The sequence below is a fragment of the Equus caballus genome, chromosome 3 (assembly GCF_041296265.1).
Source record: "Equus caballus isolate H_3958 breed thoroughbred chromosome 3, TB-T2T, whole genome shotgun sequence".
NCBI lineage: Eukaryota > Metazoa > Chordata > Mammalia > Perissodactyla > Equidae > Equus > Equus caballus.
This window is the reverse complement of record NC_091686.1, coordinates 109,422,851-109,440,390: the sequence shown is the minus strand read 5'-3', so window position 1 is coordinate 109,440,390 and position 17,540 is coordinate 109,422,851. Positions and strand designations below refer to the sequence as shown.

General features: G+C 39.6%; 1 protein-coding gene across 2 annotated transcripts in view; it reads left to right on the top strand.

Moving 5' to 3' along the window:
- Positions 1-17,065, top strand: part of SLIT2 (slit guidance ligand 2) — a 358,526-nt gene extending 341,461 nt beyond the window's left edge. For both annotated transcript variants that reach the window (XM_003364734.5, XM_001498194.7), the window contains 4 exons: positions 8,417-8,571; positions 13,508-13,799; positions 14,025-14,236; positions 15,307-17,065. In XM_003364734.5, the coding sequence (XP_003364782.1) occupies positions 8,417-8,571; positions 13,508-13,799; positions 14,025-14,236; positions 15,307-15,548 (901 nt within the window). In that variant the 3' untranslated portion in view covers positions 15,549-17,065. The remainder of the gene's footprint in view (positions 1-8,416; positions 8,572-13,507; positions 13,800-14,024; positions 14,237-15,306) is intronic.
- The last annotated feature ends 475 nt before the right edge of the window (positions 17,066-17,540 follow it).

Here is a 17,540-nt window from a genome sequence, read left to right as displayed (position 1 = left end):
CTAGAAGGACTTACAACTAGGATGTGCAAATATGCACTGGGGCTTTGAGGAGGGAAAAAAAAAAGAGGAAGATTGGCAACAGATGTTAGCTTAGGGCGAATCTTTCCCTGCACACAAAAAAAATTAATAATAAGGAAAAAAAGTAAGGGAGAGATGGGTAAATGAATATATGTATTTGTATTTCCATGTATTTTCATGAAGAAAATACCAGGGATAGAGAGCAGCAAGTGAGGTGGGAGCACACCTTGTGTATGAATACCATTTTATATCATTTTGATTTTTGACTCATTTGAATGTCATTACCATTCAAAAATAAAATTGACGTAATAGAAAAGAGCAGGTGCTCCAAACAGTCTTCCTTGATTCAAGTCCCAGCTCTGCCATCTGTTAACTATGTGTCTTGGACAAATTGCGTAAGCTCTCTGGGCCTCACGTGGTAAATGGGCATAATAAATCATAGCTCTGTCTTTGTGGGATTGTGGTAAGAATTTTATGATTTTATATGTGTAAGATATTTAAAACAATGTGTACCAAATAGTAAACTATGACAGCTATTAGGATCACAAATTCAGAATGTCCAAAACTCAGTTTTTTGTTTCACCCAAAGCTGTGTTCCTATCACATTCCTAATTTCATTGAGACGCATCCCCATCTTTTTGGACATAATAAGTGTAGCGGAGTTACTCTTGACCTTTTTCTTTCCTTCACCTTCAACTTGAAATTTGTTCCAAGTCTGAATTCTGCTCCTACTAATTTTCTGGCATTTATCTAAGTGCCTCTGACCTTACTCAGGCCTTATTAGAATGTGAACTCTGGTGAAAGGTGCTACTTCCCATCATTATAGCAAAATCCATCAATAACACTGTGGCCATCAGCTTTCCCATAAGTTGCTTAGTAAATATTTTGTTTGGTTGAATTAAGTTTTCAAATCTTGGTGTGTTTCTACTTTACATAACTTCTTTAAAAGTACAGCACACTAATGTTTTACAAGGGGTAGTTTTACACATTCTTACCTCTTACAAACTTTGGGAAGAAAATTTAAGTTCAGTTTAATTGCATGCTTTTATGTTATATGAGGTTTACTTTGGTAAAACTTTGCTTTCCAAATCATGCATTATTTAATGTGCTATCGGAGCATGGCATAGGGGAATAATTTTGTTCATGAGGTGCATCTTTTCAGTTTCTTGGTTAATTTTCAAGATTGATGGGAACAGATTTTGTTTATTTTAGTAAAGTGAAATCTGTTAAATTAGGGAAAAATAATCATACATTGTTACTATTTCTATTGTATAATTTTGGTTTAAAACATTTGATTTCAGATGTCAATTTGTATCTGGAATGGATGGAAATGAGAACAATTATTTCATGGAATTATGTCTGGAGAGAGTAGCTAGCATAGCTTAAGTGTGTTTAAGAAAACCGAAGATGTAGTAATTATTCCTTTTCCAGTAGAACTGAAGTGGTGTGTAGGTTTTCTCATTTTCTTTCTTACATCTGACAGAACATCATGGTTCCTTATAGACAGGCATCCTGCTACCAGGGCCAGACATACAACAGTTGTTTTCTAATAGCATACATCAGAATCACCCGAAACATGTGTTAAAAGTACAGATTACTGGGTTTAACCTCTAGTTTGTGATTCATATCTGGGGTGAGCCCCAAAATTCTCATTTCTACAAGTTCCCAGGTGATGCTCAGGTACAGGGACACCAACCGAGAACCATTTGTGTAAAAGGAATATATTTGAGCTGTGCTCTGAGAGCTGATGGTGTGTGTCTCTTCTCATATCCAAGTTCCATGTCATCATGCTTGATGTCAGCCTTGTTGGGAGTATTTCCAGCCATGTTAGGAGTATTTCCATCACAGTAAGCAGCACATGCTATGAATCCAGACCGTCTGTCTTCAGAGAGTCAGTTGTTAAGCACTTGCCTGCACCCTGCTGTCTAAGGGATCTAATCAGCAACCACAGAGATGACGTAAGCTGCCTAACATGTGGATGAGTGTAGAATATTGCACACATGCGTCATTTTCATAATGCTTAGAGAATAGCGTAAAGAGGAACTTAGTAATGGTGCCATGAATGAATGAATGACGACAGTTAAACTTAAAGCTCGTCAGTAGTCCCTCAGACAGAGATGGAGTAACACATTTTTTCCTCAGGTAGGCTGATAATTGATTGCCCTTCAAAGTGACTTTCTTTTCATCTAGAGAGGCAGAAACTGTTTTTTTAGTTATTAATAAAAATTGTATGCTTCTTTCTTTAGATTCAAATTAATGTCATTTTCCAAATCATATAGCTTCTTTGCAAACGTAGTCACCTATTATTTAAAAATTAGGAAATCAGATGAACACCCTACAAAGGTACAGGACTGGACCGTGCATTAATCAGTTTCGGCATTTACGGGACCTGGACAACTTCAGGAGACTTTCTCTGCCGACTGTCAGGTTTGGATGGCTACACAGCCTCTGGGTTAGGCAACTTACAGGCTTATGTCAAAATAAAAAGAATTTAGTCTCATTGGAGGGACAGCCAGTAGACAGAATCTATATAGTCTGCTCATCTCCAAGATGAACACTCAGCCCGTGGGGAGCCACCACTATTTGCTGGCTTCATAGCCTAGAGCAAGTTCCATCACCTCTTTGTGCTCCCATTTCCTCATCTGAGTAACTGTAACTGTATCTGTTTTTTCACATGTGGTTGGGAGAGTTGGAAGTAATGGTGTAGAGTACCTGGAATAGTGATAGGCACAGCATAGGCTCACAGTTATTGATAATGCTGGACTATGGATTCTCTTCATGCTCGGATATCCAGATACTGAAGAATACCCAAGTGCAAATGTTATTGTCTTACATGTGACTCTTACAGTATGTCCAAATGTAGAATCTCCTGTCTATTTTAATGCATTTTTACTTAAATTAGATAATTTGCTTCAAAAGTACTGATAAAAATATACCTGGTGGTGCAGCAGTTAAGTTCATATGTTCCACTTCAGTGGCCCGGGGTTCACAGGTTCAGATCCCGGGTGTGGACCTATGCAGTGTTTGTCAAGCCATGCTGTGGCAGGCGTCCCACAAAAAATATAGGAAGATGGGCACGGACATTAGCTCAGGGCCATTCTTCCTCAGTAAAAAGAGGAGGATTGGCAGCAGAAGTTAGCTCGGGGCTAATCTTCCTCAAAAAAAAAAAAGAATTGTTTAAAAATAAAAAGCTATATAACTTTACTTGATAAACTAATTGTTTTATAAAACATTCTTCTGAAAACTCTTACACATATACGTAAATACCTTTAATCCCATTTGGCTTCCCATTCCTTTAGACTTACAGAGGTTGGCAGGGAAATTTTTTATTACCATCCCCACTTCACAGATGAATTTAGCCCCAAGATATCAAAATGAGATGACCAGTTGCATTTGTCTGATTTCTCATTCCTATTCCGTTGCTCTGAATATAGGTACAGATTCTTTAAATTTTTAAGGCAAAAAGCAGGTGCTCACATAAGCAAAGAGAACTACTTATCTTTACTAAACTACTGAAATACCTTAAGATTTATGGTTGAGATAGAATAGAAAAATGTCATTAGTGTGCCCTGCGTAAGTAAAGAAAATCAGAGACAATTTACAGCCCTCTCCTTTTAAGCCCTGAGTTTTTAAACTCTTTTTCTGTAGCAAACCACAGGACAGTTGAGTAACTCCTTTGTTTTCATATATCCATTTGGAAATTCAAGAAAACAAAATCTCAGATAATAGATGAGTGTAAAGCTAAATTACATAATAATGTCAGAAATACAATTTCTGTTCCCAGTGGAAAGGCTCACTGTTAAGTGGTTCACTTGTGACTTTCGTGAGTCATCATATATATGTATATATAGTTCCCCAGGGGGCAGTGAAAGAGAGTTTACCAATACTTAGCAGAACCAAAAGGATGTTACTCGATGCAAGTGGATAGGTAGGAGATGACTGTGATAGACTATAAAACTGATGATGGCTCAGTTTTATCATGTGACAACGGGGCTGTCAATCACTGTTTCTATTTTAAAAGGTCTTACAGACAAAGGATTGCTAGACATCCCCCAGTTTTTCTCATGCTTTAGAAGACAGCATGAAACACCAATTTAGAATACTCTTAGCTCTCACATATTCTCTTCAGGCCCCGTACACACAATATCATCTTAAACAACAAAGAATCTAAAAGATATTAATTTTTAAATTAAAATATTATTGACTTTAAAATTGCAGTTTGTTAATATGGCGAGTAATATTGATTTTTGAATGTTAAACAAATCTTGTATTCCTGGGATAAATCCCACTTGGTTATAATGGATTATCCCTTTTATACATTGTATTTACTTTGCTAATATTTTGTTTAGAATTTTTCCATCTTTGTTTATTGCACAATACATTGTTTTATTTTCTTATAATGTGTTTGTTAGGTTTTGGTATTAAAGTAATGCTGGCCTCAGAATAAACTGGGAAGTATCCTAATACATATATATATGTATGTGTGTGTGTATATATATATATATATATATATATGTATATAAATTTTACAACACTTATTTGTTAAAAGGTCAGGGTGAGTCCTCACTTAATTCCAGGAAAATATAAATTGAATTAAGCTCAGTGGTAACTCTTATCAAGTTCTAGAATGATCAGATTAGAAATTTAGAACTTTTGAGAGAACAAAAATCTGGTCAGTCTGAATTGCACTTATAATTGGGAAAATAGAATCTAAACCCAAGTTTCAAATCTTTATACATTATATGCACTCTCATAACCTTCAAACTCTCCTTATAATTACAGATTTTTTTACAATTTAATGATTTTTAGTAAATGAACCAAGTTGTGAAACCATCATAAAAGGTTGTTTTCCATAGAACTGTATTCCTGGGCTGTTTGGGAGAGAAATCATCTATTAAAGCGTTGTTAGTGGTGAGAACACATGCCATTTGTACAATACTAGGTACTCTTCAGACTGTTGATTGTAAAAGTGATGCATGATCATTAAGAGCATGTACTCTGGAACCAGCAACCTGGCTTCAAATCTGTTTAGCCACTGGCTGTGCCACCTGGAGTACTCTAAGTGCCCAGTTCTTAGGGTTGTTGTGAGTCTTAAGTGAGTTAATTCATGTAAAGTTCTTCAAACAGTACCTGGTCCATAGTATGTGCTATATAATTCTTTGGTCTTATTATCTGCATTTCCCTGATGAGGAAAATAAAGCAGAAACGTATCATCTGAAGTCGCATATCTAATGAGAGCTAGGACAAGCTGAACAGGATTTATCTCCCAGCATTAACACTCAGGATATGGCCACTGACAAATCTGAACTTTCTTTTTTTGCTGAGGAAGATTTTCCCTGAGTTAACATCTGTTGCTAATCTTCCTCTTTTTGTTTGAGGAAGATGCACCCTGAGCTAACATCCATGCTTTTCTTCCCCTGTTTCATATGTGAGTCGCAGCCTCAACATGGCCACTGCCAAGTGGTGTAGGTCCATGTCTGGGAACCAAACCCAGGCTGCTGAAAGGGAGCGTGCCTAACTTAACCACCAGGCCATGGGGCTGGCCCCCAGATTTTTTGATAAAATGCATCTTTAGAGGTACTGCCCTAAATATGCATAAAGTCTTTTGACTATCTATAATTGTAATCCGGTTAGTATTAGTAAAAAAACTATATATGCTATTCTTAATACATCTACCTTATATTTTATTTATTTAATATATATTTATTGAGCATCTACTGTTTACCAGACACTCTGCTGGATACATTAAGGAATAAAGAAATAAATAATACATGGTTTCTGCTTTAAAGTAGCTTATTCAATTGTACTCCATCAAACGCCATCATCCACGATGACATACCTGGATAGATTGTCTAAGACCGATGTGTGACCAAGAACCCATTGCCCAGTACATACGGGTCTTTTCTTTGCAACTGTAAAGGAAAAAAAGGGGGCCCATTATTGATATTTATGACTTAATTAAGGTCAGTATTCATAGAGCATGCATATAAAACTACTTAAAGAGTTGTATATGATCACAAAGGAAAAAGTAATTGGCCACTATTCTATGTATATCTTTATTTTAATGTTTTACTTAAAACTTCTAGTTACTTGAACAAGATATGCCCCCTGAAAAGTTATTATATTTCTGCCAGACTTCAGCATTATCTTTCAGTTAATATGAAAAATAAAGCTGGACTAATTTCTTCTTGAAGAAGATTCTGAAATAGTACTGGATTATTTATATGATGATTATTTATATGACGGTGGTACTGGTGATACTAATATGTAACACTCAACTTTGCACTTTCTACATGCTAGATGTTTTGCTCTGCATTCAAAGAAGATCACTTCATATAGACCTTGAATTAACCATAGGAGGGAGAAATATTTATTAGCATTTGCTGAAGAAAAGACTCAAACTTATTAGCAATTATGTAACTTATCTAAGGCAAGCATTTAATAAATGCAAGACCAGGATTCAAATCCAGGTTTATCTGACTCCAAAATCTGTATGATTAACTATTTGATATTACTACCCAGCATACCTCCTTAGAAAGAGAGTCATATTTAAGACCACTAACAGTTGGTATGCAACTTTTTTTCGAAAGTTATTTCCTTGTATATTGTTTCCTCTGTTGATTTTAATGATATCAAGTGTTGGGATAATTAAATGTGTAGAAGGCAGAAATACTGATTGGTATATCTACTATTTATTTTTTAAAAGATGATATCTGAGATTGGTTATCACAGATCCCTACACACGTACACTCTTCTAACCACTTAAGCTAAAAGAACTTCAAATGCTTTCACAGTTCTGCAGAATGGTTTATACTGTTGTCAAATCACAAACCTTCTTATTCTATGTCAGCAAACAATAGGATATGATTAGACTTCTGTGATGAGAACTATGCAGGAATGTCAATATATTTCTCTGTAATTTTCCAGGCTTGAGCTATTTGCAAATTTAAGTATCAGCACCTGGAAATTTAAGCAATTAGGAATATTAGGTATTCACCATCTCTCTATCATATGCTCCTGTATTTCCATTTTTGAGCCTTTTTAAAAATCTTTTCGGTCAAAATCCTAGTATATTGGTTCTTTAATATTCACTATTAACTTTTGGCCCCAACTTCCATTGTGTCATATTTTCCTCTGTAGTAAAAGGTAAGTGTATTCCTGACCCCACACTGTGTATTGATCCTGTTTTCTTCTGCGGTCCTGTTTCATTGGTCCTGTTTTCATTGTTGCCTGCTGTAACATTCATGTTATTTTTACAACCACCCTTTAAAACCGTATAGCACTTACTAATTGCACCCACCTCTATCATATTTATCTTATTTTTCTATCTTCATTTTCCATTTACCTCAGTTTCTTAATGATTTTGTTTTTGTCCCTTGTATGAATTTCCGTAAGCCTTCTCAACTTTTTTAGAAGATGGCAGTAATAATTGTTAGATCTGGCCCTTTAAAGTTATAGAAGAGAAACTGAAGGACCATTGTCATCACTGGACTGCCTATCTATGACTATGTTAAGCATTTCATTTAATCTTTTATTCCTACCTCCTCACTGAGCATAGACTCTTCACAGTTATATCATTTGATGGGCATCCCTCTGAAAAATGCAAAGTAAGCAAAAGTGTATTACCAATTAACAAATTTCAAAAAGTACAAAGATCCTCCCAAGTTGGTTCTTCCTATATTTGTGTGTATGTTTAATTCTGATAAGTCTTAATGTAATGTATTTAAGAAAGCAGAACCAATGGCCAATGTCTCTGGAGTATATTTGGCACAGATATAGGTTCCTTGTCTTTTGAATACAATTTGGAGTAACACTATCAGAGTAAATGGAACTTTAGTAGAATTTAAAAGCAAATGCATAAATTATCCTTTGTAATTTCTACATATTGGGAGCCTATGACTGGATAATGATAAAATGTACTCATTTCCACTTCTCCCAATGGGAAAACAAGCTTATTTTCTATCCCTTCCTAAGAAGTAGAAATTGATTGTATCTCCTTGAAAATATTTTTTTTTTTTTTAAGATTTTACTTTTTCCTTTTTCTCCCCAAAGCCCCCCGGTACATAGTTGTGTATTCTTCGTTGTGGGTTCTTCTAGTTGTGGCATGTGGGACGCTGCCTCAGCGTGGTCTGACGAGCAGTGCCATGTCCGCGCCCAGGATTCGAACCAACGAAACACTGGGCCGCCTGCAGCGGAGCGCGCGAACTTAACCACTCAGCCATGGGGCCAGCCCCTCCTTGAAAATATTTTTTAATTTTTAAATCAACTACTGGTCTTTACCTTAATTAATGTTAGATAGGAGTATCTTTTCCCAAGGAGTGCTTTTGGAGTTTGCATTGTAATCTCTTTTCTTTAAAAAAAAAATGGAAGGATCAGCTAAGTTGCTTTTCCTTTGTAGCGTGGAGACGATCAATGATGGAAATTTCCACATAGTGGAACTACTTGCCCTGGATCAGAGTCTCTCCCTCTCTGTGGATGGAGGGAGCCCCAAAATCATCACCAATTTGTCAAAGCAGTCCACACTGAATTTTGACTCCCCGCTCTATGTAGGAGGTAAGTGCTTCCCAATTCAGTGCATTTCCCAACCTTGCGATTCCCATCACAGATTAATTCTGAAGTTGTTGATGTCTGGTGCCATGGTCATTGACCAAGAGTGGTCTTTCACTGAAAGATGGACAGCAGGAATAGAAAAGAAAGAGCCCTAAATTGACATTGAGACCATTTTGTTATCCTGGCTCTGGGTCTAACTAAATTAGTGGTTGAGGTAGAGAAGGACATTGATATTGCTTTTGTGTCTGTCACATGCCAGGTGATTTATACATCATATAACTTAATCTTCTTAGTTTGATCTGTTCTATAGAAAAAGAAAGTTGGTTAGAGGTCAAATCAGACAATGAAGAAGATGATGAAACATGTTTAATGCAAACTGAGGAGTTCATGACCCCACTCCAGCTCCCTTGAGGAGAGGAACACCACCAGCTTCAGTCACATGTTACCATGCTGGAATGTCTGCACTATCAGTTGCTAACTCATGTAGAAGATAGGATGATTATTAATGAAATCGGATGATGAATGAATGAACAAATGAATTAAATGTACGAATTGTTTTGCAGTAACAGGAAGTACTTCTGTTTAGCTAAGATCTTAAAGTGAATGAACAGAGAGAGGGTTGGAAAGGTGGGTTAGGGCTTGAGATGATAGAGTAAAAACTCTGGACTAATTTTTAAGCAACAAGAAGGCAGACGAGTAAACAGATGAGGGATAGAGGTATGAGCAAAACTCTGAAGGAGCCCAAAGGAGAGGACCCACAAAGGAGAGAGCTTGCGCTCTTGCCTCTGTCTGGAGGAGTAAATATAAGCTGAAGACATAGAATTTCACTTTTCAGGCAAAGGACCAAGAAAGCATGTGAGGTGAATTGATTTGCATTGAATTAAATCACATTGCATCGAGGTGAATTGACCGGTAAAATTAACTCATTTTACAGATAAATAAGCTAAAGCTTCTGAACAGGTCAATGTAACTGATTTCTTCACAATGACAGGTATTTTCATGAAGTTGGCCTCAGTCCCTGCAAAATAGTAACGTTGGGATGCTACACAATTTTAATCTACAAACTGCTAACACTATTTAACCCCTCAGAGCCTTCCCTTACAGTGTTTTTTGGAATTGTCCTGAAAGTCCAGAGCACTTCTGTTGTTAATAACCTCGGCAGTAGGAAATCTTAACACTTTTGATAGAGCTTTGATTTTTTAGAAACAGTTAAAAGTCTTTGGTTCAATTCTGTAAATATTTATTAAGCACCTCCCATATATGCTGAGAACTAAGTTAATAGATGCACGAAGGATATAAAGTTGAAATCAAGAAATATCCCTTCCATGCCCAGGGGAGTGGGGAAGGCAGACACATTTTCAAGTAACCAAATGCATTGTAATAAAAGTATCGCATATTAAGTCTGTACAGCAAGTTGGCTGATCTAGTTGCTTCATGGGAATCACAACTATGATTCATTAAAAAACAAAAGGCTTCCATTCTTGCCTGTACTACAGTTAACAGCCGTTGCTTTGGGATGAGTGAAGCAAATCACAGATGTACCTGTGGTTTGAGAGAAAAGAAATTATATTTACTAAGCACGTAGTGTGTGCTCAACACAGTGCTTCCTTTACAGTCTTAATCCTCAGAGACTTTAGGAAGTAGGTATGATGTTTTTGTCTCACAGTCCCTAACATACCATCTCAGGGACTTCATAAAACTTGTCCAAGTTCACAAAGCTATGAAGTGATAGACACCTCATGTGAGTCCACATCTATCTGACCCCAAAGCCATCCACATGGTCGCTCACTTCTTAACACAGAGCAGAAAGAGAAGCATTCTAAGTCCTGTGGCTTGTTCTTCATTCCTGGACTTGTCCGTCACTTGATTTTGTTATGGTTTCATTGGAAACGATTTCATTACATCTTTTAAAATGCCTTTAGAATGCAGTGAAAAAAAGAGTACAGAATGGGAGTGCTTGGGTCAGAACATTTTTCAAAAAAGAAACAAAAAGTTTTAAATTACAAACTGAAAAGTGTTAATCCTTCTAAGAGTAGAGGGCCTGGAAGAATCCAGATGGTGCCTCTGCCTGAAGGAAACCACTTCCATCCTAGCCTCTTGCCAGAGAACACATTGGGTCTATTTCCATCCAACTCAGAGTGCAGTCTCAAGGGTAATTCAGGTTAAAAAAATACAAGGCAGTTGTCAGACCGCAGCCCCGAGGTCTGTATGGCAAAGGCAGGAGACCCTGAGTTAGCAAAGGAGAACGAGGTAAACAAGCCCTCCTTCTTCTCCAAGTTTGAAGACAAGGACACTCTCCAAGGAGGAAGGCCCGAAGCTGATGCATCCCACACCTCAGGCCCCCAGCTGAGGTATTCTCTAGCAAAACAGGGAGGCAGCTTTACCTGCCCTTGGGTTATCAACTACCCATATATAGACTTTACATAACACGACACGATCTAATCTTTGTCCAATGAGAACATGTATTACCTAATGTGGTTTTAAAAAAAAAGTTAAGACCTGCACATAGAGACCTTTGATGTATCACACATCCTCTCCTAATGCCACCATGGGACATAGGACCTCAGTCTTGACACTTGGTCCCTTTATTTTCATTTTGAAACATGTAGAGCTTGTTAAGGCTAAAAACTGTCTACTAACATATCTGTTGATTGATAGATTGCTTGAATTCCAGCTACAGTCCATGGCCTAGAGGAAAGGCTAAAAGGAAAAACCATAGATCTACTTCTGTTTATCAATTAAGACCTAGTTCTCTGGTCAGAAATGTGCCAAGCACGTGAACAGGTTAACTCAGAAGAGTTCTTGATTTTCTGATATCCCGTTGAAAGTCAATATATGCGTGGTGTATCAACATTCTCATTTACAAATTACTATAATCAAAGCGTTTATAATCATTAGCTTTGGGAATAAAGGAACACATTTACTAGTTGTTTCTCCCTGCTGTGGAACTTCACCAGTCTATGTCAGTCTTGACGCATGTATATATGTGTGTTGTACCTCCATCAAAATAAGTTTTTAAAAGTAGTTTTGGAAGAAGTTCTTTTTTAACCTCTGAAGAAAGGACCATAAATGTGCGGGCATTAAAGTTCACATGTTTATGATGGATGAATATCATTAAATTAGAAGAACTTGTCCCAAAGCAAGGAATTTCCTGTCACTAGTCCGGTCCTGGAAATGGTACATTTCATCCTTTTGACTCCACTCTACAAAGCAACTCAGTTTCCAAGGCCAGACAGACACAGACTGAAAGCCTGAACTCATGGAACTTCAAAGCCAAGACAGCTAGTTCAGTGGATGTCAAAGTGTGACCATGGACCACCTGCATCAAAGTCACCCAGGCTGCATATTAACATTTAAATTTACACACCCCAGCCCTTCCTGCCAGACCAGAATCTCAGGGTGGAGAGAGAATGGTGCCTACGAAGCCGCCTTCTGAACATGCACCTCTGGTGGTTCTTATGTATGATAAGCCTGGAAACAACTGCTCAGGTCCATCCACTCGTGTTCTACAGAGAAAACTAAGCCCCAGAACAGGGAAGTAACTGGCCCAAGTGCACACAGAACCAACAATAAAGACTTATACTTCTAGCCTAGTGGTTTTGTACACCTAGCTATCTGACTTTGGTGCCTGCTGGAACTCAAATGGGCCTCCTTTGAATGGGAAAGAAGATGATGCCACGAGGCAGGGCCCAGAGAATGCTGAGGTTCCTGGTCTTTATAACTAGCAAACCCCCTAGAGAGTGAGAACCGGGGTCTTCCTCAGCCTACACCCTCCAGCCAGTAGTGCAGATCCCAGGCACAGCAAGGGTGTGAGTGCCAGGGGGGACGTCAGTTGCTCTGAAGGCCTCCAGCCCCCTCCCCTTACCCTACAGTGACCTGGATGGCTGCCTTGTGTAGGATTCGATCCAGGAACTATTTCAGGGTCTGGCTTAGGCCATGGAAAGATTCCTCAGTTTTGCCAAATGAGGGTTACCAGATGACTGTCACTAGTGGAATGTATATATACAAAGATTGCAAATTCTGTTTTTGGAGGAATTTCTTTTGTAGTCTCAATTTCTTGGAATATGAAGGCTTCACTCTCAATTAGCAAGAAAAAAATGATGTGAATGAGGTGCCTTCCTGATGGCTTTCCAGGCACAGCCATCCTTCGCTGAGCACAGCACATTACCAGTGGTGAGGTGAATTAGTTGCTAGCTTAGGATTTGGCAGAGCCGGGGCGAGTGGTCACTACAAACCCAGCTTTGACCCCCTGAAACCAGATGGACTGCACTGTGACTCTAGAGATTGCAGAGGTTCGTCTCATCAGCCTGCCTCTAACCCAATCTCACTGGGTGACATTGAGCATGACATGCAAGCTCTCTGGGCCCTTGGCCCTTCATCTTTAAGGGGTAGAACTGGTCAGAGGATTGCACTGTGCTTTGTGGAGCTCTTAGCTTCCAGGGATGTGTGTCCAGGTTGAGGAGGTGGGTGGAGAAAAGAGGGAGCACTAATCCCCTCCCCATTCCCAGTCTGCCTTTAGCTCTGCTCTTAGGTGTTCTATATTTATTCGTCTGTGTATGGTTTGGTTTGAATCAAATGTTAAAAATTAAAGATTGACCACCAGTGAACTAGGCTCCTCATTCTAGTTGTACATTAGAATTACTTGGAGCATCTTCCAAAAAACAAAAACAAAAACACACATCTCTTCTCCCTCCCTGACCTGATCTTATCAGGTACCTCTGGGCTGAGGTCCCAAGCATCAGTATTTCTTCAAAGATCTCATGTGAGTCTAATGTGCAGCCAGGTTGAGAACAACAGGACTGGATGCTCATGCTATCTGGCTCTCCTAAAGAAATGTCACACCAATGGCCACCCTATTGGAAAAGCTGAGAAGGTCTTGGTGGCAAATGGCTGAGGATCCCCCAAAGAGCCTGACCTCTGACTTGGTGTTCCTCCCCAGGCATGCCTGGAAAGAACAATGTGGCTGCAGCACTGCGCCAGTCCCCTGGGCAGAATGGCACCAGCTTCCACGGCTGCATCAGGAACCTTTACATCAACAGCGAGCTGCAGGACTTCCGCAAGGTGCCCATGCAAACCGGAATTCTGCCGGGCTGTGAGCCATGCCACAAGAAGGTGTGCACCCACGGCACGTGCCACCCTAGCAGCCAGTCGGGCTTCACCTGTGAGTGCGAGGAAGGATGGACTGGGCCCCTCTGTGACCAGAGGACCAATGACCCTTGTCTTGGAAATAAGTAAGTTTGGGCTGCTTGGTAGTTAAATATACATACCCCCACCCTCAGAGCAAAACCCAAGAAGGGAAGGAAGGAGTAGGGAGGGAGGCAGGAGCGAGGAGGGAGGGAAGAGAAGGAGGTCAGCCGATTAGCACCATCTCCTTCATACTTCTTCCATCGTCCTCCCTCCATTCTCATCCCCTCTGCTTAATGCATCTCCTTTCTTGCATTCCTCCTCCACTGTAGATGCGTACATGGCACCTGCCTGCCCATCAATGCATTCTCCTACAGCTGTAAGTGTCTGGAGGGCCACGGGGGCGTCCTCTGTGATGAAGAGGAGGATCTGTTTAACCCCTGCCAGACGATCAAGTGTAAGCACGGGAAATGCAGGCTCTCGGGACTTGGACAGCCCTACTGTGAGTGCAGCAGTGGATACACTGGGGACAGCTGTGATCGAGGTAAGCCAACCCAGCTGGGCACCTCCCTCTCTTGGCAAAGCAAGAGGAGCCCCCGTCTTTGGAAAGAGAGGGAGAGAAAGAGAGACTGAGGGGAGCGATATGGGGGTGCCAGGTCTCTGTACTACTAGCGGTTGCTACTTTGATTTATTTCCCAGTATTCTGAAGCCACCAGATGCGAAATGTCCTAACCCTCCACTGCAAGATTTTGCACGACCTTTAGATGTCTTCTCACAGTGTGATTTGCTATGAAAATACTCCTTTTTGCCTTATGTGAAAGCAGGTTCACTGTGCTCACTTCTTACCTTTACCTGCCGATCTCATCCCAGTATGTTATTAACTCGTCTTCTGGCACAGAGAAGAGGGAGCTAAGAATTCTGCTCTAGTTTTAGGACAAAATCACCTTTGACCTTAGAATCGACTGATTTATCACAGCAAGTGACGCAGGTGAGAGGGGTGGAAAGGGGCTGCCTTTTAGCCCACAGTCCTCCTCCTCTGCGTGATCAGAACCTGCCCTGCCTCCAGCTGGCACGGATTTTGCTGTGTGTGTCAGAGGGACGAGACAAGAGGAACGTGCCCGTGGAAGCTTTGAGCAGATGTCTCTTTTTGAACTAGTTCATACTAGGGTAATTTATGAAGTTGGTGGAATGTTATTTGTATTAAGTAACAGATTGAGTGATATTAAACTCCAGGTCTAATAAATTAAATTGCGTGCTCTCTGAAACCGCTCCCTGCGGTAAACAAAACCAGCTGTTAGTAGTGTAAAAACAGAAGATGTGTATTTTTGCAATAAAGGGAAAGATTCAGGAATCCAATTTTCTTGTCAGTCCAATAGCGTAGTATTTATAGTCCACATGTATAATATTCACTTTGCTGAAAATAAAGGCCAAAAAGAGGTATTTTTGAAAGAATAGTAGGCCGTGCCACCAGCCCATAATATAGAATATGAGCATAACGCTGAAAACAGCATTTACAAATAAGAAGCAAAAGCGACATCTCCTGAGCCGGGTTGTGACTTCTCTGTCACTCCATGCGACTTACAGTGACTGCTTGTGCTCTGTCTTCTTTTCTAGAAATATCTTGTCGAGGGGAACGGATAAGAGATTATTACCAAAAGCAGCAGGGCTATGCCGCCTGCCAAACGACCAAGAAGGTCTCCCGGTTGGAGTGCAGAGGCGGGTGTGCGGGAGGGCAGTGCTGCGGACCTCTGCGGAGCAAGCGGCGGAAATACTCTTTCGAATGCACTGACGGGTCCTCCTTTGTGGACGAGGTTGAGAAGGTGGTGAAATGTGGCTGTACCAGGTGCGCCTCCTAAACACGCCCCTGGTTGCTTTTGTCTTTAGAAAATGGTGTATACTTCTTGACCATGTTGGACTCATTAATGCTTCATAGTGGAAATATTTGAAATATATTGTAAAATACAGAACAGACTTATTTTTATTATGAGAATAAAGACTTTTTTTCTGCATTTGGAAAAATAAAAAGAAATGCTTGAACTAAAGCTTCCCCGGTGCTGGAGAAGCAGGAAGAAAGATGTACTTAGAGGCATGAGGACCGTGTTGGGAACCATCGCAACTCGGAGTCGTCTTTGTAACATGTGGAAGACAAGCAGAAGCACATCCATAAGGGAGAGGCAAGCTACTGTGCGCTGACGTGACATTGCCCAGAGCGTAACAGCCGTGTGTCCTCGTTCGCATCTCTGCGGTTCACGAGGACAGACCAAGCACATGTGTGTGAATGAGGATGCAAGGCAGAGGAATGGAACTCCAGAATTCACAGATAGAACAAATGGTCGAGAAATATTTTGTGCAAAATATAGTGTCCTGAAGACCTGGGTTCCATTCATGAGAGCAGATGGGAGTGCTAAAATAAATTTTATTCTTTTTAAACGTCAGCATGTTAGCAGAAGAAGCACACAAAAGTGTTTATCTACCGTTTTCCAGTATTAATTTTTTGTAATATAAATGATAAAGGAGATGATAAAAAACCAATAGATTATTGATAAATAAATTAGTAATAATATGAATTTTTGTTTCTATGAGTTCTAAACAGCCCTATACAGTATTCAGTTTCAATGAGAAATATTTATTGTATCAAAGTACATTGTACTTAACATTTTAGGCCATCCTTTTGCTGTTTCTCGATGCTTTAATATATATTAATTTATAATTGTCCTGATATTTTTGTATATTTTTCAAACTTAAAAATCAGGATTCTTTGTTTTTCTGGCAATAGTACTAACATAGGGTGTTATCTTGGGAGAAATATGTGTTGGTCTGTTTGTTTACCTTGGCATCTGACCACTGGTGTCACTGACCTACTGGCCTCATTCAGGACACCTGCAGAGAGTATGTAAAGTCTATATGTGAAATGGTCATTGTACAGAAAGAAGTGGCCCCTCTGCAACAGGTCCTCGCAGAACAGAAATGGTGTGTAGCAATCGACACTAGAAAAGTAGATCTTTTACAAATTAATATTTCCTTGACGTTTTTGCCCTTTTATTGGGGGTGGGGTGGGGAGAGAAAAGGCTGTAATGTCAAGAACTGTGATTTTTTTCCAAACAATAAAGCTCCTTTATTACCCTAATGTTCCCATGTTAACATGTTTGCTGCTAAATTACAGTGTAGAGATGATAATGATTTATAGTGGACTGTGCTCTTCCCTCATTAAAATCCCAGGGTACCCTGTAAAATGCAGATGTTTCTTTCCAAAAACTTTTTTTACAAAGAAAATTAGATGTACATGTATAATTCAGTGTGCTTTGTCTTTCTCCAGACTAATATCAGTTACACTACTGATGTTTGTAAATTAAACAGATATTTACTTCATTAACAGCTTGGTGGTTTTCTTAGAAATTGCACAATGTTTAGAGTCTCCTCCTTCAGAATTTCTTAAAGTGATACAGAAAGAACAGGGAAGAAGGCTAATACCTTCTTGTTGCCAGAAATTGGTTTGAGATTAGCATATGGTCACACTTGGGGACTTTGGAATGGCCACATGAAAGAGATGGATAGAAGAACACATTCTTTGCTATGAAGAAAGTGCATATTCAATTAATTTCTTCCCAAAACATTACAAGGTGAAGTCTAACTTAACCACAAATAGTATTTTTTGGTTTTATTCTTCTTTTCCCCTCAATTAGAACCAAATGGAAAACAACAAAAGACCAAAAGTGCCTTTCTCCAAGGGCCCTCTCAGGCAGGGCTTGGTAATACCAAGGGGTACCATCCAGAACAGGGAAATGACGTTGGCTGGGTGCAATATTAATACTCACCCACCAGGTGAAGATTTCTGCATTTCCCTGTAA